Source organism: Temnothorax longispinosus, chromosome 3, assembly GCF_030848805.1.
Source record: "Temnothorax longispinosus isolate EJ_2023e chromosome 3, Tlon_JGU_v1, whole genome shotgun sequence".
Lineage (NCBI taxonomy): Eukaryota > Metazoa > Arthropoda > Insecta > Hymenoptera > Formicidae > Temnothorax > Temnothorax longispinosus.
In genome coordinates, this window is record NC_092360.1 from 20,660,680 (window position 1) to 20,688,437 (window position 27,758).

General features: G+C 35.9%; 1 protein-coding gene across 5 annotated transcripts; it reads left to right on the plus strand.

Annotated features, from left to right (window-relative positions):
• Positions 1–676: 676 nt before the first annotated feature.
• On the plus strand, positions 677–11,422 carry LOC139810293 (nose resistant to fluoxetine protein 6-like). 5 transcript variants are annotated; one of them, XM_071773713.1, is made up of 14 exons: positions 683–1,271; positions 1,951–2,171; positions 2,245–2,432; positions 2,596–2,702; positions 3,009–3,236; positions 3,337–3,544; positions 3,733–3,898; positions 3,982–4,061; positions 4,132–4,227; positions 4,296–4,425; positions 4,601–4,775; positions 4,912–5,054; positions 5,143–5,312; positions 9,379–11,422. In XM_071773713.1, the coding sequence occupies exons 1-13, from the start codon at positions 1,049–1,051 to the stop codon at positions 5,278–5,280; spliced, it is 2,103 nt and encodes a 700-aa protein (XP_071629814.1). In that variant the 5' UTR covers positions 683–1,048; the 3' UTR covers positions 5,281–5,312; positions 9,379–11,422. The 5 variants fall into 5 exon arrangements, with proteins under 5 accessions (XP_071629816.1, XP_071629819.1, XP_071629817.1 ...); XM_071773715.1 differs by lacking the exon at positions 9,379–11,422 and having other exon boundaries at positions 677–1,271; positions 4,942–5,054; positions 5,143–5,869; XM_071773716.1 differs by lacking the exon at positions 5,143–5,312 and having other exon boundaries at positions 680–1,271.
• Positions 11,423–27,758: the final 16,336 nt, after the last annotated feature.

Here is a 27,758-nt window from a genome sequence, read left to right on the forward strand (position 1 = left end):
AGATAAAGCCGCGTCCGAGTTAAACAATAAATAGTTGTTATTAGCAATTGTTCGTGTACAATATTTACATTTAAAAAAGATTTACATGTTTCTTTTCAACCTTCATCAAACAGTTTTTTCGAATATTTTTCTTGGCGTAGTCAGTATATCACATTTAGAAATATGTGCTCTGTGATATAGTGCGGATATAATGGCAGCGGAAGAATGGAAACGGAAGCAAGAGAAGAAAACAATTTGACATTTTCTTATAATTTGGTCCGCCCAATGTATCTACGAAGTACCTTGTAGGTATGTCTGTTTTGATTAATCGTAGTTTCAATTAAAGCTCAAGGTACTCACGCAGAATGTGTACCAAAGCATTGTCTGTGACAATATTTTCATATATCAAAAATAGCTTACAAAAATATATGGAGAAATAACAATATTCCAATCGTTCGAATGTTATTTAAATAGTGAATATTAAAAATAATTTTTGCGATAGCGGGACATTACGTATATTCTGTAAAGCAAAAAATCACAATTTTGTGTTTTATTTTATTATACGATCAAGTTTTGAAAAACTTCCTGAACTGGTGCACATCAGTAATGCAATTAAGTTAGAATAAGACTAGTATAATTTTTGTTTTAGGTATTTTAACTTATTGCATGAATGTGCAGGGACTTCTTCGAAAAAGAATAGACGTCATAGATGGTATATGCATAAAGCTTCTAGAACATTCTCACGCATGTTTCAAAGACGTCATATACACGGTCAAAAGACGTGAAAAGTAGGAATTTTAAATGTCTTTATCTAAAATGTCTTTATCATTAAAACAAAACGTTTCTATAATAGTTTTTTAAACGTTTTTTTATCGGAAAAGAAACGTTTCATCGAACGTTTTTCGAATGGACATTTTAACTCATGAGAAACGTTTCTACAAAGCGGTTATAAATCGTTTCGAAAAAACGCTCATAAAACATTTCTGAAACGTGTCGTGCTACCTGGGATATTTACACAGTAACGAAGAAATAAAAGTGATTGTTACAGGCTAAAAAACCTTTTGTAACAATGGTGCAACGGCAATTTGCGTTTATTCTCTGCATCTGTACGAACTTAGCTGCGTTATTCTGTGTCTCTGCACATACTCAAGAATTTAACAGTGCTCGTATTCAGGCATTGCCTGCTTATGCCATTGCTTCGAAAGCTGATCTTCTCAACTCAACGTCATGCGGAAAGGAGTTGAAAAATTTTCGAGACGCTGTCAATCAACGAATACTGTGGAGCTTGAAAGGTACGTAAAATTTTTAAATTATAACTGAATCGCTATTAACTCTATTTACTCCAATCTAAAATCTAGAAAGCTAGTAAAAAAGACATACCACCCACCTTTAGCCTATACAGCATATTTATATTGATCAATTATACAATTCCATTTAAATTAAATAAATTAATTAATATCGTTTAATCTTAAATGAATAATATTTATGAAATATTAGTGTAATAAATTAAGAGATCGCATTTGTGCTTATTTTATTGTATATTCATAATTTAAGATGTTATTAAAACCGAATATTTTCTATTATATATGTATACAAAAATGAATTTCGATCTTACAATCTGGTAAATTTTTCGAAAAAATCGTTTTACAAGCTTTCAGTTAAATGTCCCTACAAAGAATCTAATCTATAATCGTTCCTTATTCTCTCCCTCTCAATCCCTCTCTCATTCTTTCTCACACAACACACGCAAGCATACACAAAAAAAGACTATGTTAAAAAGTAAATCAAATTTTGTGTGAAACGAAGATTTTTTCATTTCAAAGTCACTGACTTATCGAACTGCTCTCGTATATTCTTATATTGTTTTACATAATTAGTGTAATCAATGAATGATTAATTAATAGATAATAAGTAAAAATTAGTCATTTATTGTTTTTGCATAAGTAGTAGCATTGTCATTTTTATTTTTAGTATTAGATTCCAGTGGTGGCTTTAAACCGGGTTTCCTTTACGGAAATAATTATTGGCTGGGAAGTCGTAGTCAGTGTCTTGATATGATGAATACGGTTCCTCTAAATAACATGCATTATCGCGATCCGCGAAAGGAATTTCCACCTTTCCAAATGCATTATTTCGTAGTTCATTTTAGACACAACAGTATTATTTATAATCACATAAGTATGTTTAACCAGGTAAGTATATTAAATCTTTATGTGATAAAGGATGCGTTTGACATTTTAATATATACAGAAAGTTATATCTTAGAATGTGATTACGCTCGGACTCTGTTTACCAGCATCATGCACTATAAATAATTTGAGCCTTATTTTGGAAAGAATATTTCGTGACAGAGTTATCTTCGATGATCTCTACTCCGCGGACTTTCAGCTGATCGAGGTTAAAGATCTAAATGATAACAAAATGCAACCTAATAGTGTGTTACGTTTTATCTGGTACGTCTCAAGAAATATATAAATTGTAATTACTCGACAATATACACACAAGCACAACAATAATATATTATAACAGAAAAGATTAATAATATTATAAGTAATTTTAATCTTAATCCTCCGAAAGCATATATAAAGAATCAACCAAGAAATATTCTATTTGCAGTGTTGGCTTAGGGTTTTCGTTTCTCGTGACATCAATCGGAACAATATATGATATATTTACATATCAAAAACGTGTAAAGAAAAATAAGATGAATAAAACTGGTAATGGTAAGTGTTATATCTAAAACTTAGAGAAATAATTTCCATTACAACAGATTATTTACCGTTTTTATTAGCTACAATTTTCTACAAATTAAGTCTTCCTCTTTGGTGTTAAAATTATTAAACACGCAATTCGCAATTAGCTATTACTTCAAGTAATTTATAATTAATTATAAAATATTTTGTAGCTACATCTTGTGCTATATATGGCTTATTCGTGTGTATAGAATTCCCCCTTGTTTATTGATCTAACTTAATTAAAGCATTTTGATTTTTGTATTATTACTATAATGACATCCAATTATGATTTAGGTGTGGAAAACGTGTCCAAGGAAATAGGAATAAAAATAAATTTGTCTTCATATCGGAAAAGTAAAATTGGAGAAATATTAATATGTTTCTCCGCTTACACAAATACGGGAAAAATATTTTGCACAAAATTAGACGCTGGCACAATACCCGTCATTCACGGCTTAAAATTTCTAAGCATGTGTTCAATAATCATCATACATAGTCTACATTTTACGTTGAATTCTCTTGGCAAGTAGTAATTTATAATAAATTTGTAAAATTGATATTTTTGGCTTTGTTTTTTTTTTATTGTTTAATACGCATAACCAAAATTTCTTTATGCTCACAGATAATAAAGTAGTGTTGTGGAAATACGAAGAGAGTTATATTTACTTATTTGACATTGGATTAATGGCCGTTGATATTTTTTTTCTTTCAAGCGGATGTTTAGTGACTTATATGTATTTGCGGGATAAGACGAACCAAGTACCAAAACCGATTTTTTGCGGAGAAAAATTAATTGAATTCTTTATTTATCTGATAAAAAGATTTATTCGGTAAGTATTTATAATTGTGATGTGTTTGAAGAACACAGAAAACAATACAAACAACAAAATAAAATTATTGCAGTAATAAACAAAATAAGAGAATATGTTACAAAGAAGTTTGAATATTGATTTCAATGTAAACTAAATAATAATTTTCCTTTTTTACACGCGGCTGTAATAAAATTTTTCTTTTTAAGGCTGACACCGGCTTACATGATTATGTTAGGGATAGCGCAATTAAGCTCGGCTTGGTTCGATAAAACATCGCAATTTTACATGTACGAAAAATCACACGAAACTTGTGCGAAATATTGGTGGAGAAATCTTCTGTACATAAATAATTTCTTTGAATTGGATGCAATGGTACGAACACGTTTGATAAGATCAAATTAAAATTATACTTGGAGACGCATAGAAACTTTTCTAAAATTTTTATTGCATTACAGTGCGTGAGTTGGAGTTGGTATCTAGCTAATGATATGCAATTCTATGTAATTACTATGGCGCTGTTGATTCTTTCGACTATGTATGTTAACCAACTATTATAATTAATGTCTTCTTCGAGTATACTTGAATAAATATATTATAAATTTCAGATACTTCTATGCCGCTGTTACGATATTGAGTGCACTTTTAATAGGCTCAGTTATTCTTAACAGTTATATTTCACACGTTTACGAACATGTCGCGACGTAAGTTACTAAAGTATGTTACTTATTGAGAAATCAAGTTAAAAGGATGCTCTTTCTTATTGTTACAGATGTGATGAACAGTATAATCTTGTAGATATCTTCTATATCCCACCATGGATGAGAATAAGTCCATTTATTATTGGGATAATTACAGGTTACATTTTGGCAAAATTAAAGAATAATTTTGCCTTAAAAGATGTAAAGTATATTTCTTTTGTTTTATATAACATATTAAAAATAAATAGTCATTGAAAAACTTATGGAATATATAAACTTATTCTATATAAACTAACTAGTTCTATGTTCCATGTAAATCAATTATATAGTATCGCATAAATTAAAATGTATTATATTAATTTGACATATATTTCAGAAACATATAATTTTGTGTTGGTGCCTGGCTATTTTTTGCAAAGTATCCGTACTATTTTTGTCTTACAATCGAGTTACATCCGTTCTAGCTACTTCTATTTATGTAGCACTGCACAGAATACTTTGGGCCATATGTATTGCATGTGTTGTAATAGCGTGTTCAACTAAACACGGAGGTTTGTTTATTTATTTATTAATGCATAAATACATCTTATAAAAATTGGTATATTCGTAATATATTAGTGATACATTTTAAATATTGTCATAGTTTAAAAACATCATTTTTATCATTGTATGCTTACTTTGCTATAGGCATCGTTAATCAGTTACTCTCATTCAAAGGCTGGATTCCTCTTAGCAGGCTCACATACTGCGCTTATCTTTTAAATCCGGTTATCATACAATCGATTCATTTATACAGTGAAACGTCGATTCATTTTGAACCTCTGACCTTTGTAAGTATACAAATATTTGAAATTCCAGCATTAATAAAGAAATACGGTAAAAATGTATTATTTGTTTTTTTTTACTTTTTGATTCCAGGTTGTTATGAATGTGGGATACATTACTATCAGTTATCTTTGTTCTTATGCATTGTCTTTGATGGTCGAGATGCCTTATATTTTGTTAATGAAAATGTTTATCAAGTACCGCAATAAGCCATATAAAAGGGAAATGTAATCTTGCATACAAACATGTAACATCACGTACATGTAATGTCATACAATACGTGCCAATAGTTCCCGAACCGTTGAATAATATACTCATCTAAAAAATCTAAGATAAAATAAAATCGATTGTTAAATCGCAGTTTGTATTGAGCTGATATTTATGAAAATTTATATTTGATTTTGATGAAGCTTTTGAACAAATTAAATACTGTTTGCATTGGAGTAAATTGTGTTGAAGAAACGATGGTACAGCGAAGATAAATCATAGTTTAAAAGTGCATAAAAATTTGGTCAAATTCATCAAATATATATATATATATATATATATATATATATATATATATATGTATATATATATATATATAGGAAAGACCGGTGCTAATAACCCGACACAATTTTTTTCAAAGGCAATTTTTAACAATTAATTAAAATTTTTAAGCAAATTTAATGGTACACATTTAAAGAGCGTTCCTTCAGGTACAAAATTGCTTAAAGAAATTTTGCTGTACGTCGCTTAGTTTTGCCCCCAGGAAAAGAAAAGTGACGCGAAGACAAATTTTCAAATTGAAAAATGCCGGGTTAAACTCGACACTTTGCTTGATCGACACAATTTGATCTGGAACTTATTTTTTATTGTCTGAAATTAAATATACATTTGTTTATTGTGTATTTAGAAAGTACAAAAATTTGGAATTAAGTAAAACAATCATTGGAAATAATGAGAACAAAAATTGTTGAACATTCAATTATTTTCATCTAAACTCATGTCTGAAAAACAATTTATGCAAGTAAATTTGCGATTACACGTGTGCACACATTTGTCATGGGCCATATAGCTGCATCACAAGCATCGTTTATTATTATGAGTTAATAAAACAGCGTGTCGGCTTTGCCCCGTCGACTTTGCCCCGAACGTCGTTTTTTACTTTTGTTACTCCAAAAATATAAAAATTTTGAAAATATGCAAAAACTATTATCGGATTCGTATAAAGCATCAAATTTCCCATCAAAATCACTTACCGGTAGATTTGCAAGGGTAAAGCTCGATGAAAGAGTAGACATTTTTGAGACATCAGAAAAATTACTTCTCACTATCAAAAACGCTTATGTCGCGTTAAAAAATACACTATAACTCAGAATGTTACCAAATTCCGTTGATAATACTGATGGCACAGAAAGACGCATTTACAGTAGGAAAGGCAAGTTTCTACGATAGATTTAAATTGGCAAAAAGATCAGTGTCAAGTTTGCCCCGTTGTCGGGTTAGCCCCGGTCTCCCCTATATATATATAGCTGGTTACCCGGGTTTCGCCCCGGAGAACATATGTAATAAGACACGCAAATAGTCTCTCTCTCTCTGTCCCTCTCTCTCCCTCTCCCTCTCCCTTTCCTTCTCCTTCTCCTTCTCTCTCTCTCTCTCTCTCTCTCTCTCTCTCCCACTCTGGAAAATTTTGTAACCGATTCCCAAAAAGATCGGTAACGAAAAACTATACAGTTTATAGCACTCCCCGGGAAATTCTACCCCTACTTCATATATAATTTTTTGCGATTCGGTCAATTAATTCCCAAAAAATTTGAAAAATTTCTGATACTGGCTTCCAAAAAAATTGGTAACAAAAAACTATACACATTATGACACTCCCCGGGAAATTCTACTCCTATTCTACTCCTATTCTAATCCCTAGCTGGTTACCCGGGCTTCGCCCCGGAAGACATATGTAATAGCAAATAGTCTCTCTCTCTCTCTCCTCTCTCTCTCTCTCTCTCCTTTTCTCTCTTCCTCTCCCTCTCTCTCTCTCTCTCTCTCTCTCTCTCTCCCGCTCTGGAAAATTTCGTAACCGATTTCCAAAAAGATACCAATTCTCAAAAAGATTGGTAACGAAAAACTATACAGTTTATAGCACTCCCCGGGAAATTCTATCCCTACTTCATATATAATTTTTTGCGATTCGGTCAATTAATTCCCGAAAAATTTGAAAAATTTCTGATACCGGCTTCCAAAAAAATCGGTAACAAAAAATTATATACTTTATAGCACTCCCCGGAAAATTCTACCCCCGTTTCATATACAATTCTTTGAGATTCGGTCAATTATTTCCCGAAAATTAAAAAAATCGGTAACAAAAAACTATACACATTATGACACTACCCGGGAAATTCTACTCCTGTTTCATATATATTTCTTTGAAATTCGGTCAATTATTTCCCGAAAAAATGAAAAAATGTCGAATACCGGTTCCCAAAAAGATCGGTAACGAAAAATTATACATTCTATAACACTCCCCGGAAAATTCTACCCCTACTTCATATACAATACTTTCAAAACCAGTCGAATAGTTTAAGAGTGCATAAAGGACATACATACATACATACATACATTCATTTATTTTTATATATATAGATATATATGTGTGTTGTGTGTGTGTGTGTGTGTGTATATATTTATGTTTTTTTTTGTTATATTCATTTACAATCTATTCCCCTCTTTTCAAACTCACCCATTAATTAAGAGCAACAAAATTTGATATTCTTTCTCCTCAAATTCTAACCCAGGTAGCACATATTAGTTTGATAACCGTAAAGAACCATTAAGAAACGTTTGAATAAAAATGTTTTTGAAACCATAATTTAAGAAACGTATTTTTTACGTTTTTACAGTTAACAAAAATACCTATTTGTTAAATTTTTTCTTTCGAAATTATAATTTGCTTTATTTATATGTATATATGTATAATAGCTTTAATAGCCTTTTTTTTACACATTTAAATTTATATTGCACTAATTACACAGGCACACAAAAAATAAAAAATATCTTGGCCGAGACACTACACTATTCTCATGTATTTTGACCCGCTGAATCCGAATCCGAAGTCAGAATTGTCAGTTTGGTTCTCAGTTCCGAGCAAACCTCAAAAAAACTGTTTGTTTCGTTGAGTTTTGAGGTTTGCTCGGAACTGAGAGCCAATCTGACAATTCTGACTTCGGATTCGGAATCAGCGGGTCAAAATACTTGGGAATACACTAGTGTAGTGTCTCGGCCAAGACACTTTTTATTTTTTGTGTGCCTGTGTTATTATTGCACAAAATAAATCATTTTATCCATGCACATATATCCACTTGTTTACTTAAATTAATTTTGTTCTACCGGTCTTAATCTATTTGTCATCGGACAAATCTGAGCTTAGAAAACTTCCAACAGTTGCAAAATAAACGTTCTGCTGAACGTGGCCATTGAAAGAACATTTATACGTGTGTTCCGTTTTGAAGAATTTCCTGAACTGGTGCACATCAGTAATGCAATTAAGTTAGAGTGAGACAAGTATAATTTTTGTTTCACTTTAACTTATTGCACGAATGTGCATCAGTTCAGGAATTTCTTCGAAAAGAAATAGACGTCATATAGATGGTATATGCATAAAACTTCTAAAACATTCTCAAGCATGTCTCAAAGACGTCATAAACACGTTCAAAAGACGTGAAAAACAGGAATTTTAAATGTCTTTATCTAAAATGTCCTTATCATTAAAACAAAACGTTTCTATAATAGTTTTTTAAACGTTATGTTATCGGAAAAGAAACGTTCCATCGAACGTTTTTCGAGTGGACATTTTTACTCATGAGAAACATTTCTAGAAATCGGTTATAAAACGTTTCGGAAAAACACTCATAAAACATTTCTGAAACGTGTATGTGCTACCTGGGTATGCGCGGTATAAAAATTTGAAAGGAATTGTAAGAAGTTTGTTTGACACGATTATTGAGGTACATCAGAATACGTCTGTTGCGACCGAACTTCTACTAAGAGAAGAAAAGATCTGTGATTTAGGGGCAGCAATTGGTTTATCTGCGATATTAACCAATAAATTCAATAAGCTAAAAAGAAAAAGGTGACTTGTGTCATATAAATTTAATAGCTTTAATAGCTTTCGTTAAAATTCATTAATTCCGCGTAAAGGCACGTGTGTTTTATGTGTTTTGTGACCAATAAAGTACGCACTATATCCTAGCTCCTATATAGCTGATTGTATTTAATAAAATTGTAATTTAGTATTGTAATATACTATAATAATATTATTTAATAATATTATAATTTTTTTGTGCACTCCAGGGTGGTAATACCTATATTCGGCAAAATGGACTTGTCTGAACAATGCAGGACAAAGAAGACGAATAATCCAAGTTTGGAGTCTTGTGCTAGCCCCTTATACGCTTGAATAGACATCAATTCAAACCGGTTTCCAAAAAATCGGTAACAAACAACTATACACATCATGGCACTCTCCGGAAAATTCTACCCCTATTTCATATATTTTTGGTAAAAATTCCGTCCACTAACGAATGAGTAGTTTGCGAACAGACGGACAGACAGACAGACTGACAGACAAACAGTCGGGTTTTATATAATAGTATGACTAGTATGATATAAGCAATATTTAGTAATAAAAATATGAAATAAATGAGAAATGAGTAATATCAGAGAAAAGCCTGAGAGAGGTCATCCTGGCCTTTTTTGAAAGCTCCTGTACACTATCGCCAGTACATCCATTTTCGAAATTGGTACTATGTAGCCACGTTTATTTTTTATAAAACATTATTTTGGTGCGCGTCCGTGTTACATCTGCAAATGTAGAAGTGTTATATGTATAACAATTTAATTTTATTTAATTTGGTTCTAGAATCGAGAAAAAGGTATAAGCAATATTTTTAATGGCCGTCCTGCTTGTACCGAATGTCATTGCGATTAAATGCATTTTAAACTGCATTTTCTTAGTTATAAATTAAATATTAATTCTTATCTCAGGTAACTAACATCCGCTAGAAACAGGTCAACCTATATATAGAGGCCCTCAACCGCCCCCGCCGATTCCGATCTTTTATTTACAATACCAGTTTTCTCACATTTCAATCATTTATTTTATTTCTCTTACAATTTACTTTACAATAATGTACAACATTATATAAAAGAGTTATATTACAAAATTGATTTGAATATACAATAAAATTACAATATATATTATTTCTTTTTGACATGAAATTACATTTACAACATTCGATAAGTTTGCATACAATAACAGGAAATTCTCACAATGTTAAAACATGTTACATATTATGTTACATTTCTTATTAATTATTAAATAACTATAGTCGGAAGTTTATTTTGCTTGATTTTTAATTTATGCGAGCAATCACAACCAAAAAGATCGTTAATAAATTTATTGTTTACGTTACTTAATCAAGGAGAATGTCAATTATTGTTATTCTATACTATGTTTTATGAAACATAAAGAAAATGACAAATACGCGAAAAAAATAAACAAAGCTTCGATGTGAGGCAATGATCAAGCTGAAAAATGTAACGAGGCCAAGCCACTTCCAATATATGTAATTTATTTATAATATCCGTTGTAATGTGCGCGCGAATTTTCTATAACTATTATTCCCTATAATTATTTCTTTAAGCGATAATAAATGTTATTTGACAAACGTTTAAACATTTCACAATATCATGCCTTATACGATTTTAATTATCTATATAATAGAGTAAACTAAACGAAATAATTGATTCGCGTATTTAGTTCTACCTAATTCTTGTTTTACTTTCAACGGCGAGATAGACGGCGAGATAGAAGATTCAAAAAATTACGGTAATTTTGCATAAAAAGACCCCACCTGCCGATGACCTTGACCTTGACATATGTTGTCAAGGTCACCCTCCTGAGTGACCTTTAGAAGTTTTTAGCCGGCGGTCGTTATTCGTTAAAAAGTTATTAACAAAAAAAGTTTGGCGACCTCACCGATTTCAATGACCTTGATATATGTTGTCAAGGTCATGACCCCGAGTGACCTTCAGAAGGTTTTAGCCGTCGCTCGTTATTCGTTAAAAAGTTATTAACAAAAAAAGTTTGGAAAATACGTAGGTTAAATGACGCGCTTTGCAAGTATTTAACTGTTTAAAGCGCGTCACTAATCTACATAGGTTAGATGACGCGCTTTAACAGTATTTAATTATTTAAGGGAGGTTTCTACCTTGTTGGGTCAAAAAATGCATTTTTTTACGAATTTTTTTTTAGAAAACTATTGAATATAGCAAGTTGAAATTATGTGTGCTGCTTAAGTAGCTTTTATTAAATAAGTACAAATTTTTTCAATGAGCCACATGCGAAGGAGGAGAGAGGGAGACACGATGACGACGGCACGCTGGCGAGGCTTACGGAAGTACTGCTGCCGGAACAAGTGACATGAAACAAAAAAATGAAACATATTCTTACTCTATATAACACTGGGTATGGCATGAACCAAAATCAAGAAAAAAAAATAAAAAATGATAAAATGGCGAGACATTGAAACTTAGGTGTCGATTTTTTCAATTTTTTTGCAAATAATTGGTTATAAAAAAAAAACTTTTCAATGTTTTTTAATAATCGTGGTTCATGACATAGACACACGTGTTGTAAACGTGTCTGCAAAATTTCAAGTCGATTGGTTAATTAGAGCGTCCTGGAGGACTTCCGTAAACTTGAAAAATGTAATTTCGAGAAAAACGCGTTTAAAGTTTTACCATAGTTTATTTTGGGTATAAAATAAAAATTTTAATACTTACATATAATCTGCTAATCTTCTTAAAGGATGGATCTGTCCGATAATGCAAAAAAATAAAAATGCATTTTTTGACCTAACGAGGTAGAAACCTCCCTTAAAGCGCGTCAACTAACCCATCCCGGGAAAAAATGGAGGAGATCTGACCATGTCTGATTTGATAAAATAAGATACAATGAGATCTGAAATTCAAGTAAAGTCAGATCTGATTGGATACAATTTTATCTCGCCAGATCTGCATGGCCATATTTAATCACATGCAGCCAGATATGCTGAACTATAATCCGATCTCACCAGATCTGACCATTGCTGCCGTTCGATATTGAATCGCAGATCCAATCGGATCTCTTCCGATCTAATCGGACATTATCTGATTGCTTCAGATCTTCTGAAGTACGAGCAGACATTATGCCTCAGATCTTGTCGGATCTGAGCAGACCTAGCCAGACATGTCTTGATCTCACCAGATAAGACCAATCTTGGCTTACAAAGTTGTGTTGCTGATTCAATCAGATCTCTTCCGATCTTGCCGGATCTGAGCAGACCTAGTCAGACATATCTTGATCTCACCAGATAAGTCCAATCTTGACTTACAAAGTTGTGTTGCTGATCCAATCAGATCTCTTCCGATCTTGCCGGATCTGAGCAGATCTCGCTAGTATAGAACTTATAAAAATTTCGTTCTCAAATCGTCCATTATTAATTTTTACACCCAATGTTGGACATTATATCAAATATAATATTAACTCTATAAAGGGGAACCTTTTAAATGATTTTTGGTCAAAAAATCAATTAATTTTTATATTAAAAACAGTTTTCTCAATTTTGAAATATTAACATATATAATAAATATAGTCTCTTCCAATTTAATAATAATTGTTAATTTCAACACCATATTTAGAATTTATTATAAATATTCCATTAAAAAAGTACCGTGCAAAATTAATTAATAATAGGTAAATATAAAAGATTAATGTGTATATGTATATTGCTCGGGGGGCGGTAGAGCCGTACCCGGATTTGCGATAAAGCGAAGCTCGAAGGACCAGGGGAGAAGTGTAAAGTCTCCCCAAAGCGAAAGTTAAAAATGCGACTCACCGTTCGTTGTGCCGTCGACTCCTGGAGGCTTCGTCTCGGTCGCGATCGGGCTCGTGCAGCAACGCAGGCAGGGCAGCGAGCAAAGCGAAAGCGAGGCAGGCAGCAGTAAATTAAGGCAGGCAGCAAGCAAGCAGGAGTAAGCAGGCAAAAGCAGCACACAAGCAGGCCGAGAAAGTAGGCGATCGCACTATCTCGCGACTCCGGATATTAGCGCAAGTCTCCCTGCTCCGATAATCTCTCTGTGCTCCGTTAATCTCTCTGTGCTCCGAGACGTCGTAACGATGAGTGCCGAGAGCTCGCGGCGCTGGAACAGTGTCGCGAGCGAGTGCTTGTTCTTCAGGCGGGTGCCCTCGTGGGGTGAGCGAGGGCAGCACCGATTGGTGAGTCGCGCAATTATCGATTCCGCGTTGATCGCGATCCGCCGACGTTTCGCGCGAGTCACCGAAATACTTAATACTAGGTACGCAAGAATGCTATATACAACGAGTAACGAGACTAAACAATTAAGTATGATACATGCATCCATCTACAGTTTGGTGAGCGCCAAACATACCGCCCACCAAAATACAACGAGTTGTATTTTATTATCAATTTGAATCGGTCGCCTGTGGAGCAGGGCCCATCGGCAGGGGGCACAGCTTCACTAGGGGACGCGTGATCGTGCCGTCCGCCACCCGCACCGTGGCGACACGCGGGACGCCGTCGCTGCCCGGATGCAGCGCCTCCACTCGTCCTCGCCTCCAACGCAGAGGAGGCATGTTGGAGTCCTTGAGGAGGACCAACGACCCGACTCCGAGCGGGTTGACGGAGGTCCACCATTTGGGGCGCTGTTGCAGCGTATGGAGATACTCCTGATGCCAGCGCTTCCAGAAGTCCTGGCGTATTCGTTGGACGAGTTGCCACCGACTCAGACGATTCATCGGTAGGCACGCGTATACTTTGACGGAGGAGACCCCCCGGGCTCGTCGCGTAACTATGTTGAACGGTCCCGCGAAATCAACGCCGCTGATCGAAAATGGCTTGGCCCGTCGGACCCTATCGGCCGGTAGTTCCGCCATGAGGGGCTGAGAAGTGTGTGGATTTACGCGGAAACATCGATGCCATCTCGAGAGTACGCGTTGTATAGCGCGATGCACCCCGAGGACCCAATAATGTTGCGTGAGCAGGTATTGCAGCGTGCGCCGACCCGGGTGCATGTTCGCGCGGTGCACGTGTTCGATAACGAGATCCGTGAGCCTGTGTTTACAGGGCAGTAAGACAGGGTGCTTGTTCTCAAATGTCAATCCGGATTTTGCAAGCCTGCCGCCCACCCTGAGAATACCCACCGGATCAAGGAAGGGAGCGAGTTTGCGAAAGGGCTTGGGGAGCCTTCTCCCGCTTTGGAGACGATCGATCTCATCGCGGAAAGCATCCGCCTGTACACTCTTTACAACGAGTAGTAACGCGGAATGCAGTTCGAGCTGATCTATGGCCAAAGTCGTAGGAGCAGATTTTGCACGGAAGTGATGTACAAACCTGAGAATGTATGCTATAATTCTGCCAATTTTCTCGATTGAAGAGAATCTTTCGAGCAATGAACGTACCGCGTCAGGCGGCTCGAGCGCCACGAGCGATACGATTTTCTCCTCCTCGATCGGAGAGGTTTCCGAACCGTGGGAAGGTTCGACTCGAGGCTCAAAGCGAGCGAGCTTGTGCAGGACCTCCGAATGAGGTCCGGCCGTTTGGCGAACCCCGACGAGCCCTCCGTGGTTGCGGGAGGGACGTGGCAGTACGCCAAGACGGCGGGATCCAATGACGCCGTGAGTGTGTGTGACTCGACGGTTATGACCTTTGAGTGAGGTTCGGCCGTTTGGCGACACCCGACGAGCCCTCCGTGATAGCGGGAGGGACGTGGTGATACGCCAAGACGGCGGTAATGCGGTCCTACCGTTCGGCGACACCCGAATGGTGATACGCCGAGACGGCGGTGTCCAAAGGCACCGTGAGTGTAGGTGACTCGACGGTGCGCGTTAACGGGGCGAGGGTGTAGGGCCTCGCCCTCGTTCAACGAGCTACGATTACGCGAATATCCTCGCCGCGAACGTGCCCAAGCGACGTGCGGACGAGAGACATCACGCGTGACGATGTGTGACCTCCGAATGAGGTCCAGCCGTTCGGCGACACCCGAAGCCCTCCGTGATAGCGGGAGAACGATGGTGCTACGCCAAGACGGCGGTAACGAGGTCCTACCGTTCGGCGCCACCCGAGTGGTGATGCGCCAAGACGGCGGTGTCCAAAAGCACCGTGAGTGTATGGTGACTCGACGGTGCACGATGAGTCATAAGGGACCCGGGACGGGGTGAGTGCGTAAGACTCGACCTCGTCCAAACGAAAACTGCGACCACGACCATCTTCGTCGCGAACGCGCCCGTGCGACGAACGGATGAGAGACATCACGAGTGGTGAAGTGCGCGCGCCCATGATGTCTCAAGGCAATGTGGTCGTCTAGCTTCCGTCTGTATCCCCCGGCGCCGCGGGGTCGTCGACCGGAGTGACCGCCGGAGCGTTCGCGGGGAACGGGACGCTGGCCTGCTCGAAATGCAGCAGCGTATGGTGTTGCATACCGCACGATCGGCATGTCCACGCGGAGGGACAATCTTTCGATCCGTGCCCTGAGCGCAGGCAGTTGAAGCACAATTTTAAGTCGCGAGCCTTAGCCTGCTCTCTCTCTCGGCGAGAGTTTCAAAAACTGGGTGCACTTCGACACGTAGTGAGGCTCTTTACAAACGGGGCAATCGGCCGTGCTAGTCACGAACGAAGAGACCGGCGTGGACTTGGTTTTGGAGGACGGGCCCGCGACGGCCTCGAGAACCTGACAATGTTCCGCTAGAAATTTCGTGAGTTGAGTACATCGCGGTATTTCCTCAGCCCGGTGAGCAGACTCGAATTTTTCCCGAAGGGAACAAGGAAGCTTGTCTAACAAAAACTTCAGTAGGATAAAGTCCCATGAATCGGTAGGGAACTTCATCAATGCGAGCGCGCGCGTGTTCTCGGTAAACGTATCTAATAAGTGGTGAAGAGTCTCGGCCGTCTCCGCTTTCAATGGCTTTGCATCGATTATCGAATTCAAGTGATGGTCCGCTAACCTTCTCTTATTCCGGTACCGATCGACCAGCGAGTCGTAAGCGATCAGATAGTACTCATCGGAAAACGGCAGGTTTTTCACCACGTTGAGTGGTTCCCCCTTGAGTGAAGCCAGCAGATACTGGTATTTCTCTATCGCGGAAATCTGCTGTGTATCGACGCGTTGAACAACGCGATGAAGGAAGGCCACAACGTAAGGTCGCCGGAAAACTGCGGTAGCGGGATCTTAGGCAACTTGACCACCGAGGCCTGACCCGAAGTCTGTGCCGGCGCGCCTCCGAATGGCGCGCCCGTTTCACGGTGATATCGACTCTTTACGGCGTAATGCATTTTGTCGAAACTGGCTCGGATTGCGTCCTCGACCTCGAAATCCGCCGCTTCTTGGATGACCTTCAGGTGGGTGGCCTCAAAATCGTCCGCGATCTTCGCTACGCTCGAGTAGCGAGCGAGGAAGGTCGCTCGGATTGCCGCGTCGGTCGCGGCTTGTAGGGATATGTCGTGTATTTCTTGCATACGCCGATTGCATACTTCGCGGCGGGCATATGCGTTTTTCGACATGACGTCAGAGGGGTCGTCCACCACAGACAGACGAAGCTAAGAGCGAAGGGTAAACGACGAATGGGCAGTCGGAGGCGACGGCAACTCGAACCAACAATATCGAAACCCGGCGAAAACAATCACGAAAGTCAGGTCGCCAAGGTGAGGGATAACGGACGGCTCCGTTCGGCGCTCGCGCAAGTCCCGAGGGAATATTCTCGATAATATTCCTCGAGTTGAACACTGAGAATATCAGCCGTTGGATTAGCGCGATAAACACGCGTCGCAGAGTTCGAAAGGCAAATATTCTCGATCGGTGACAATAATATTTTCGAGCGATGGTACTCTCGCACGGAGCACGAATGTCGGGATAATACAAGTGCTGGGTCGGGCTGTACGTACCTCGCAACGACGTAAACACGAGCGATGCTCGAGACTATACAGAAAAACAACGAGCGCGAGACCGGCCCGTAATCGAAGGCCACGGCCGTTGTCTCTATGCGCGAAAGTATCGCTGGCCCGGAATACTCGGATATTCGACCGAATATTTCGGTTACGATTAAATCAATTAAATGGCGACTAATTACCGCGGCTAGCGCGGATTCGATTCTAAGGCGATTAACGGCTGCGGCCCGAGCTATGACGAACGAAGTTCGCACGCGTATTCCCGTTGCGAAGCTAGCGTTGCACGAGAGATACCGCGCGAGACACGAGTTGTCAGCACGCCGAGCGTTATTGCACCTCGTTAATGCGAGAATAAGAATTCAGCGAATTCGCGTAGATTACAGATGGCTGATGGCCGATTGCGCGATGCTACGCGAGAATTCCCTTCGCGAAGCGAGCGTTGCGAAACGGGAGATCCTGCGAGACCCGCAAGGTCACGCGCTATTGCACTACGCGTTACAGAAAGATTCGGTGGCTTAGAACAATGAAAGGACACGCGAAAGGTCGGCGGTAATAGACTAATCGCGATGATATGACTATCCGGCTCGAAGGACCAGATGCTCGGGGGGCGGTAGAGCCGTAACCGGATTTGCGATAAAGCGAAGCTCGAAGGACCAGGGGAGAAGTGTAAAGTCTCCCCAAAGCGAAAGTTAAAATGCGACTCACCGTTCGTTGTGCCGTCGACTCCTGGAGGCTTCGTCTCGGTCGCGATCGGGCTCGTGCAGCAACGCAGGCAGGGCAGCGAGCAAAGCGAAAGCGAGGCAGGCAGCAGTAAATTAAGGCAGGCAGCAAGCAAGCAGGAGTAAGCAGGCAAAAGCAGCACACAAGCAGGCCGAGAAAGTAGGCGATCGCACTATCTCGCGACTCCGGATATTAGCGCAAGTCTCCCTGCTCCGATAATCTCTCTGTGCTCCGTTAATCTCTCTGTGCTCCGAGACGTCGTAACGATGAGTGCCGAGAGCTCGCGGCGCTGGAACAGTGTCGCGAGCGAGTGCTTGTTCTTCAGGCGGGTGCCCTCGTGGGGTGAGCGAGGGCAGCACCGATTGGTGAGTCGCGCAATTATCGATTCCGCGTTGATCGCGATCCGCCGACGTTTCGCGCGAGTCACCGAAATACTTAATACTAGGTACGCAAGAATGCTATATACAACGAGTAACGAGACTAAACAATTAAGTATGATACATGCATCCATCTACAGTTTGGTGAGCGCCAAACATATATATAAAACATAAATCTTTTAAATTATTTTGCAAACATACCTTATAATTTAAACTGATAAAATAATATAATCACATAAACTTATATAGTCATATAAGATTATATATGATCAGATCATAATGCTGCATCTCAAAGTATCCGATAGATGGCATCCGACGGAATCTGATTCTCGTATTTAAAATTTGATGAACAGTGGTATAAGAACGGTATCAGACACGGCAGTGTCGTGCTAAGTTGCGCCAAGTTATGTAAATCGTGGAACGGCACAACTTTTGTATCGTGGAGTCCACTTTTAAAATAAAGTGGCACATTTAAAAAATAACATTTGAAAACAACAATTTTCTGCAGTGGATGGACACCGGATCGGATCAGATCTACTCATGTCTGATTGGATCTGAGCAGATATAATAGATTATTCTCGTTACATATCTATCCTCTAGGATCGGATCAGATCTACTCATGTCTGATTAGATCTGATCAGATAGGGCCAATATTTTGATCAAACCAGATCTGAGTGGATTGGATCTGATGAGATCTGCTCAAATCTGTTCAGATCTCTTCCATTTTTTCCCGGGATGCGTAAACTATTTCGGGACTACCGCACCTCCCCCGAAAGCAGGGGGGGTGTGGGTGAACCTCGGTTCGCGTGAAAAGTGTATACGTGAACTATTTCGGGGCTACCGCACCTCCCCCGAAAGCAGGGGGGGTGTGGGTAAACCTCGGTTCGCGTGATAAGCGTATGCGTGAACTATTTCGGGGCTACCGCTCTTCCCCCGAAAGCAGGGTAATTTGCAGTTGCGCAACATTTTGATATGAATTGAATGTTGCGATAATTTTGTTGACTATTGTATTTAATAATAATATTACAATTATTTAAGGTAACAAATAAATCTAATTTATGTCAAATTCTGATTATTTAAATTCGGTGTTTCAAAGTTAGAATCAATTAAAGTTAGCCAAGAATAAAATGCGTAAATTTTGCGCACTCATATTAGTACTTACATCAATATTAATCGCTTTTATATTACAAATTCGATATTTTTAAATTACATAGATATATATTATATGTATGTAACACTACTAATTCTTATATAATCTACGACACATTGATTAATATAGAGGAAAAGTAAAAAAAAGTATTTAATTCATACAATTTTATACCAATCTTTACTACTAACTACAACTGTAACATTTCAGTTTGTCAAAAATGCATAAAACATGAATCTCAATCTAAACGTTGAACAGGGGTCGAATAATTAGAAATACAGCGACACGGCTTAAAATTACTAAGATTCAAATTATACGTTATTTATCATACTATATACATATAATACTATACCGTATGTATGTATGTACTGTACACACGGTACCATAAATACCTTCCCACGTGAAGATAGCTGGCGTCCGAGTCAAACAACAAAATAGCTGATGTTATTAACTATTATTTGTGTCTACAATATTTACATTTAGGAAAGATTCGCATGTTTCTCTTCAACCTTCATCAAACGGTTTGTTTCGAATATTTTCCTTGGCGTAGTCAGTACATGGCACATTTAGTAAGACATTCTCCGTGATACAGTGCAAATATAATGGCTCAAATACTTACTTATATTGAAAAAATTTGGGAGGCTTGCGTCAAATTACCCCCCACAAAAGGTATATATTGCTATCATTGTCGGAAACTTTTTAAACGAACTGCAGAAATAGAAGCACACTTGTTCCATGTGCATAATATATTTACCACGGAAGGCAATTTTATATGGAAATACGAAAGACAAAATTGCTCGCCATGGCGATATTTCACACACGACGGTCTCGAACAGAAGTATATTCCGAATTGCATAATTTGTGGAAAAGGTGTTCGTGTATATTATAAGAGTTATTTAGATAGCCATCTGAATAGACATATAAAAATAATGGATAAAATACGAGAAGAAATTAATAGGTGTAGCGGACTATCGCAACACTTCACAGTCGATACGGAAAATTTTAAAACAAACTGCAAACATTGCAGGTGGTTTATTGACACATTTGATGGAAGAATGCCCTGTGAAGAGCAATTAATAATTCATCAGACTATGTGTCGTAATATAAACGAGCACTCCGAATCGGATGGAGGAACTGGTCATTATAACGTAGATGCAACAATACAACAACCTGTAACTACAGAAAATGATGCGTCCACAAGTTTTCACAATGATAGACATGGGCGAGGTTCTGAAAATCAAGAAGATCAGCAGTGGTAAATGTCACAAATATTACTATTTTTTCTTAGTAATTAAGGCAAAACTTCCGAAAACGTCCGTGCTCCAATTTAGGTCAAACTTTGTAAATCGGTTCTTTTTATAGATAAATAAAAAAGACATATACCAAAAATATTTAAAAAGTTGCTTAACTTTTGAGTCGCGAAAAATTCTTTTGGTATATGTCTTTTTTATCTAAAAAGAACTTATTCACGAAGTTTCACCTAAATCGGAGCATACGAACGTTTTCGGAAGAAAAGCCGTAATTAATATATTTTATTACATATTTTAATATAACTAACATTAGAAAATAACATATTTAACATTTAGAAATAAAAATATTTATAAAATTTAATACAATATTTAACGTGTTATTTTATAAATTATTATAATTATTTGAGTTAAATAAAATTACAATCATTTTAAACAATTTTACATCAATTTCTGTTAACTCAGATATGTTGTTATTTAAATATTATCTACATATTCAGTAATTGGTATAAATACTTATAAACGAGTAACTGCGCAAGTATTATGGAATCTAAATGGTAATTCCTTAGATATTTCATTTTAAGAAATATGAATAATATAAGTCACACTTTTGGTTTAATAATCAAATAATATACATGAGAGCAATATTATTGTAATTCTAATGACATTCGTACTCTTTTGATTTTTAATTACTCTGTGTATAAATATACAGATCTAATCACAGCCGACAACAAGGATCTAGGATGCCTAAAGAAATCTGGAGGCCATACCTGTAACATATAACACCAGCTACTGTTGTGATTTGGATAATAGAATATATCAAACAAGCGCATTTGACGAATAATTAGTAAGATCGCTTTACGTTATGTAACAACAAAATGCGATCTCGTATTAATTAGACATTAACTTCTTTATAAATGTATAATTTACTAATTGTTTTAATAATTACTAGGAAATCTGATATCGCCGTGTAACTGAACTCTCATTATATGCTCTTTTATAATCTTTACATTAATATGTAAATTTATTCATGTGCTGTATAACGTCGTATGTAATGTACACATTTGTATTAGAGTTATAATTTGTACACACAAAGTAGAATTGTAAAACATATCCGGATACTAAAATATAGAAATTATTCGAAATAGTTATTTTCGCTTAATGTTAGTCAAATTCTAGCGTTCAAATTATTTGAATAATTCTAGTATTAGTAATCTAATTTTATAATCTCGATTGTATTTATAATTCTAATCAACATATAGTATTGATTCTATGCAAAATAAATTACTATAAAATTTTTATAAATAATAATTTTTCCGGTTATATTAAATATTATTGTAATGTAATTATTGTGCAAAGTTGACACACGGTTAGATATTTTGTTTGTATTTGTTCAGAAATTGATAAATGGAAATAAAAACGGTAAGATGGATAATGTAAAATAACACATTTTTGTTAATAAAGTGATAGACATTTGAGAAAAAATAACGGCTTACAAACCTGTTTGATCCACAATTAGTCAAGGATTATATTAATTGATTATAATAATATGATATACCTACATATTCTTTTTATCTTTGTTATCTATGACCTTCATTTTTTGTATTAATCGACGAAGAATCAATCGTTCTAAACAAATAATACTTTATGAATAATTAAATATTTTAATGTACGGGTCTATTCTAACATTAGCAATCGCTCTTTATAATTGATACCTCATGATTTTGAGAAAAGGTATTACAAACGTTAATGCGAAATTCCCCGTTGTATTTGAACTCAGAATTAAATCTGCTAATATTAATCATAAAATTTATAATAGTTATTTGTGCAACAAGTGCTGGAAGATGAAAATTCACGGTTGCGGAGTTGATGCACGAACCGAAGGCGAGTGCGGTAACCGAACCCGGGAATTTTCATCTTCACGCACGGCTTGCATACCCTATTTGATGTTGCAAGTGCGTGGAAAGTGGCCCATTACGCACGCGTCGCGTGCGTAATGGGCCACTTTCCACGCACGTGTTACATAAAATTAATTTATTCATATGTACATTCTATACATGCAATTAACAAACTAATAATTTTGAAAAATTATGGCGATTAATAAGTGATGTACAACATAATTTGTACGATATTGTAAAGTAAATGTACGAAATAAATACGAAATTGTGTATCAAAGATCGTTATTAAATTTGCTGCAAGTAATCATCAATTAATTTGTTTTGTTACTGATTTTCTCACTCTAATTATCTTCTCAGATCTTGCAATAGTTTAAATAAGAAAATATACAACATAATTATAACGGAACATTTAAATATTTAAATACTATTTTTTCATTTTATAACATTGTAACAAATGTAGATAAACACAATTGTCAATATGAAGTAATTCTACTAATTCTTAGCAGTAAGTGTTAGCATAAGCTTGATACATTAAATTGTCTTTTGCATTTTTCTCAGTACAATCTTATTACAATAATTATAATAACAATTATTATAGTAAATATTGATGCTTTTTAATTTGTGTTAAAAATATTGATTTGATAACACATAAGCTGTTAACATTATTGGTACACGCATATATGTATATGAGTCTCAGCGCGTGAAGCTTGCTCGGTGTCAATGTTTAGCTCTGATTCTGTATGCGTGTGTCAGCAGAGATAAAGACCCCACGGTTCGTCACTTCTGCAGTATTCTTCTCCTTCTTCTTTTTCTTTGTGTAAAATATGGCTTCGATCGGCTGGAATAGTCGCCCATACGGCCATATCTCTGCTGACACTCACATACGCACATACACACACGATGAGCAAAATCTGATCAGCAACTGCTCCTCGGGTAAGGCTAATGCAGGCGGTGTAAGTAATGATTTAGTTTGTTATAAATCATTAAACCTCAATCTAAATATTGAACTATGGGGATCAAATAATTAGAAATAGATCGACACGGCTCAAAATTACCAATATTTAAATTATGTGTTTTATTTATCATATTATACATAATATTATACAGTACATACACACGGTGCCATAAATGCCTTCATTGCCTTCCCACTTGCAGATAGCCGCGTCCGAGTCAAACAATAAATAGTTGTTATTAGCAATTGTTCGTGTGTGCAATATTTACATTTAGAAAAGATTCCATGATTCTTTTCAACTTTCATCAAACATATTTTTTAAATATTTTTCTTGGGGTAGTTAGTATATCACATTTAGAAAGATGTGCTTTGTGATATAGTGCGGATATAATGGCAGCGGAAGAATGGAAACGGAAGCAAGAGAAGAAAACAATTTGACATTTTCTTATACGGTCAAAAGACATGAAAAGTAGGAATTTTAAATGTCTTATTTAAAATATCTTTATCATTAAAATAAAACGTTTCTATAATAGTTTTTTAAACGTTATTTTATCGGAAAAGGAACGTTCCATCGAACGTTTTTCGAATGGACTTTGTTACTTATGAGAAACGTTTCTAGAAAGCGGTTATAAAACGTTTCGGAAAAACGCTCATAAAACATTTCTGAAACGTGTATGTGCTACCTGAATTACATCGACGGATATACTTTTTTATTAAAATCTTAATTAAGTTGAAATCAGAGTAGAAAAGTTATTTTATAAAAGAAACTCTTTATCGTTACCGTTACTTAACACTCATTCCTCCAACGTATTTTCTGGCACATCAGTCCTCCAGCCATGCACTTTCGAGTCACACGCGTTTTTAAAAATGTTAATAACTTTGAAAAATTCCCCCAAAATTATTATAATATCTTTGTACCTTCGACTAAAAATCAATATAAAGAACATTTGGAAATCATTTATTTAAATATTTTTTTACAACAATTATATGTTGACAAACACACGTTACGAGTCGTTTTATTTTAAAAAGCATAACTCACGAACAAATTGATGAAGCTTAATGATCAAACACGCAAATTAAAACTAAAAGTAGTGCAAATAAAAAAATATGAGATAATTATTAATTAAATAGGAATACTTAATTTTGTCGCCGCAAATTTGGTAGTTTTTAAATGGTACAGAAGGACTTTAAGGACTTAAAGAATTGTAGAAAAAGAATTTCTGAATAAAAAAAGACGAATTTGAAATGACAGATATTTTTTATGTAAAAAAATTAAATTTATTTTATAATCGTAACTCCTCCCCACCTCTTCCACCTGCCTCTATACATTTTTATCGAAAAAAAATTCTCTCCTACCTTTCACACAACACTGACGTAATCTTCCAACCATGCACTTTCGTGCCTCATTTTCCTTAATTTGCAAGTAATCGTCCGTATTTTATGATGATTAGCATTACATATGCGAGAAAAAATTATTCCATCCTGTAGAGTGCGTCAAATTATGTAATTTTTTTTAGAAACAAAGTACGTCCATTACTAAAGTACTTTGGAAGAGATGGTGGGAGAAGGAAAAAATAAATTCAAAATCTAACAAATGCTATTTAAAGTACAAAGTTATTTATCTTTTAACATAAAATTCAATTATTTTTCAAATACGACAAATTTTCTGGAAATATATGTGTTTCGGAATGCGGACTAACAAGGGGACCTTCAGGCTAACGGATTTTTGTTTTTTTTCGTACTTACTGTACTTGAGGGTCATCACTCGGACATCAATTTCCCAAAGTATTAAGGCGCGCTTTTCAGAAAAACTCGAGAAAATTGACTTTGAAGAATTCCGAGCGCGCTATGTATACAGAATTTTAATTTTAATGTAAAATTTATCAAATCCATGCTAATTAATATTTAATCATCGTTTTCAATGAAAAACTTACATCTCCTTATTTTGAATATTGGTACAAAAATGAAAAACGTCAGGTAGGAAATAAAATGGTTTTATATTTTTGAAAATTACGAGAAAATACAGCGCAAAAATGATATTAATAAAAATATTGTTTAATTTTTAAAAGTGAATTATATGATATGAAATATATAGTTTAAAATATATTGTATACAGTCGTTTTACACGTCAATATTGCACGAACCAGGATGATATTCATCGTAAAAGCAAGGGAAACAGTAAGTTTCACGGCATCTAGCACACCGTACGAACGCAGATATTTTACAAGCGCAAGGTTTTTTAAAAATGTCTATTGGAAAACATACTTCATTGACGTTCATAAAAATGTCTCTGTCATCACAAAGGTTTGACGCGAACCACGCGTAGCGAATCATGTTCTTAAAGATTGGAGAGAACAGCTGGTGATGTACAATAGATTGAATTTTAATACAATCTTCTCGGGAATTATTTCGCGTTCTTGTTCGATCAAGTAGGCGCAATTTTGAAGACGCTTTATGAAATTTTTACCTGTCTATAAAAATATACATCACAAGGTTGGACCAAAGGGGTACATTTCGGGGGAATAATTTAATTTAATAAAATTAATTAAATAATTTATTGTTAAATTTATTCCCCCGAAATGTACCCCTTTGGTCCAACCTTGTGATGTATATTTTTATAGACAGGTAAAAAATTTCATAAAGCGTCTTCAAAATTGCGCCTACTTGATCGAACAAGAACGCGAAATTAATTCCCGAGAAGATTGCATTAAAATTCAATCTATTGTACATCACCAGCTGTTCTCTCCAATTTTTAAGAACATGATTCGATACGCGTGGTTCGCTTCAAACCTTTGTGATGACAGAGACATTTTTATGAACGTCAATGAAGTATGTTTTCCAATAGACATTTTAAAAAAACCTTGCGCCTGTAAAATATCTGCGTTCGTACGGTGTGCTAGATGCCGTGAAACTTATTGTTTCCCTTGCTTTTACGATAAATATCATCCTGGTTCGTGCAATAATGACGTGTAAAACGACTGTATACAATATATTTTAAACTATATATTTCATATCATATAATTCACTTTTAAAAATTAAACAATATTTTTATTAATATCATTTTTGCGCTGTATTTTCTCGTAATTTTCAAAAATATAAAACCATTTTATTTCCTACCTGACGTTTTTCATTTTTGTACCAATATTCAAAATAAGGAGATGTAAGTTTTTCATTGAAAACGATGATTAAATATTAATTAGCATGGATTTGATAAATTTTACATTAAAATTAAAATTCTGTGTACATAGCGCGGTCGGAATTCTTCAAAGTCGATTTTCCCGAGTTTTTCTGAAAAGCGCGCCTTAATACTTTGGGAAATTGATGTCCGAGTGATGACCCTCAAGTACAGTAAGTACGAAAAAAAACAAAAATCCGTTAGCCTGAAGGTCTCCTCGTAAGTGGAAATTATTTGATTTAACTAACGGAAAAGATGTCACAAATCAATATCATTTCGTGAAAGGTTGGATGATAACAATCAGATCGGTCATGTATTTGTGGCATCAATTAAAAGCTGTTGGCTTCACCTTTCTAAATATGAGGAATTTAAATCAAGATTCACTCGAAAATCTGTTTTGCCAAATTCGGCAACATGGAATTGCAAATTCTAATCCCACTTGCTATCAATTTGTAGCTGCCTTAAAAATTGTAATATTAAATAATCTCGTTGCACTGGTCTCCAAATCTGCGAATTGTGAAAGCGATAATTGTGAAAATTTAGACAATTTTCGAAAGTTTTTAAGTAATACTTGTGACAGCGAGGGCAAAAGTGAACCATTAGAGAACACTAGTGACTGTACTCTTCCATGGGTCAATTTTGAAAATTTAAACATTGATGCCTCTCATGCTTTTTCTTACGTGTCGGGTTATCTTTTAAAATTTTATGTTCAACTTTGAAATTAAAATGTATTTTATGTTACACACTTTGAAATAAAAATGTATTTTATGTTCAACTTTGAAATTAAAATGTATTTTATGTTACACACTTTGAAATAAAAATGTATTTTATGTTAGAAATTTTGAAATAAAAATGTATTTTATTTTATATACAATTAATTTGTTCTTTATTGCGCATTCCCTCATTTATTGACGAAAATAACATATTATTTATTAACATATATTATTCTATATTATTTACGGCTTATATAGGCCGTGTTCCGATATACACTGCCAGTATTGAAAATTTATAGTTTACGTATAACGTAAACGTAAGTACTTACATCAATATCAATCGCTTTCATATTACAAATTCTATATTTATAAATTACATATATATATATATATATATATATATATATATATATATATATATATATATTATGTTTGTAACACTAATTCTTATATAATCTACGATACATGATTAATACAGAGGAAAAGTAAAAAAAAGTTA

Excerpts from the sequence above, each read along its gene's own strand:
- LOC139810293 (XM_071773713.1), top strand. The coding sequence starts at position 1,049 with ATGGTGCAACGGCAATTTGCGTTTATTCTCTGCATCTGTACGAACTTA. Across the intron at positions 1,272-1,950 it reads AATACTGTGGAGCTTGAAAG|TATTAGATTCCAGTGGTGGC; the intron begins GTACGTAAAATT and ends TTTTATTTTTAG. Across the intron at positions 5,055-5,142 it reads ATTTTGAACCTCTGACCTTT|GTTGTTATGAATGTGGGATA; the intron begins GTAAGTATACAA and ends TTTTGATTCCAG.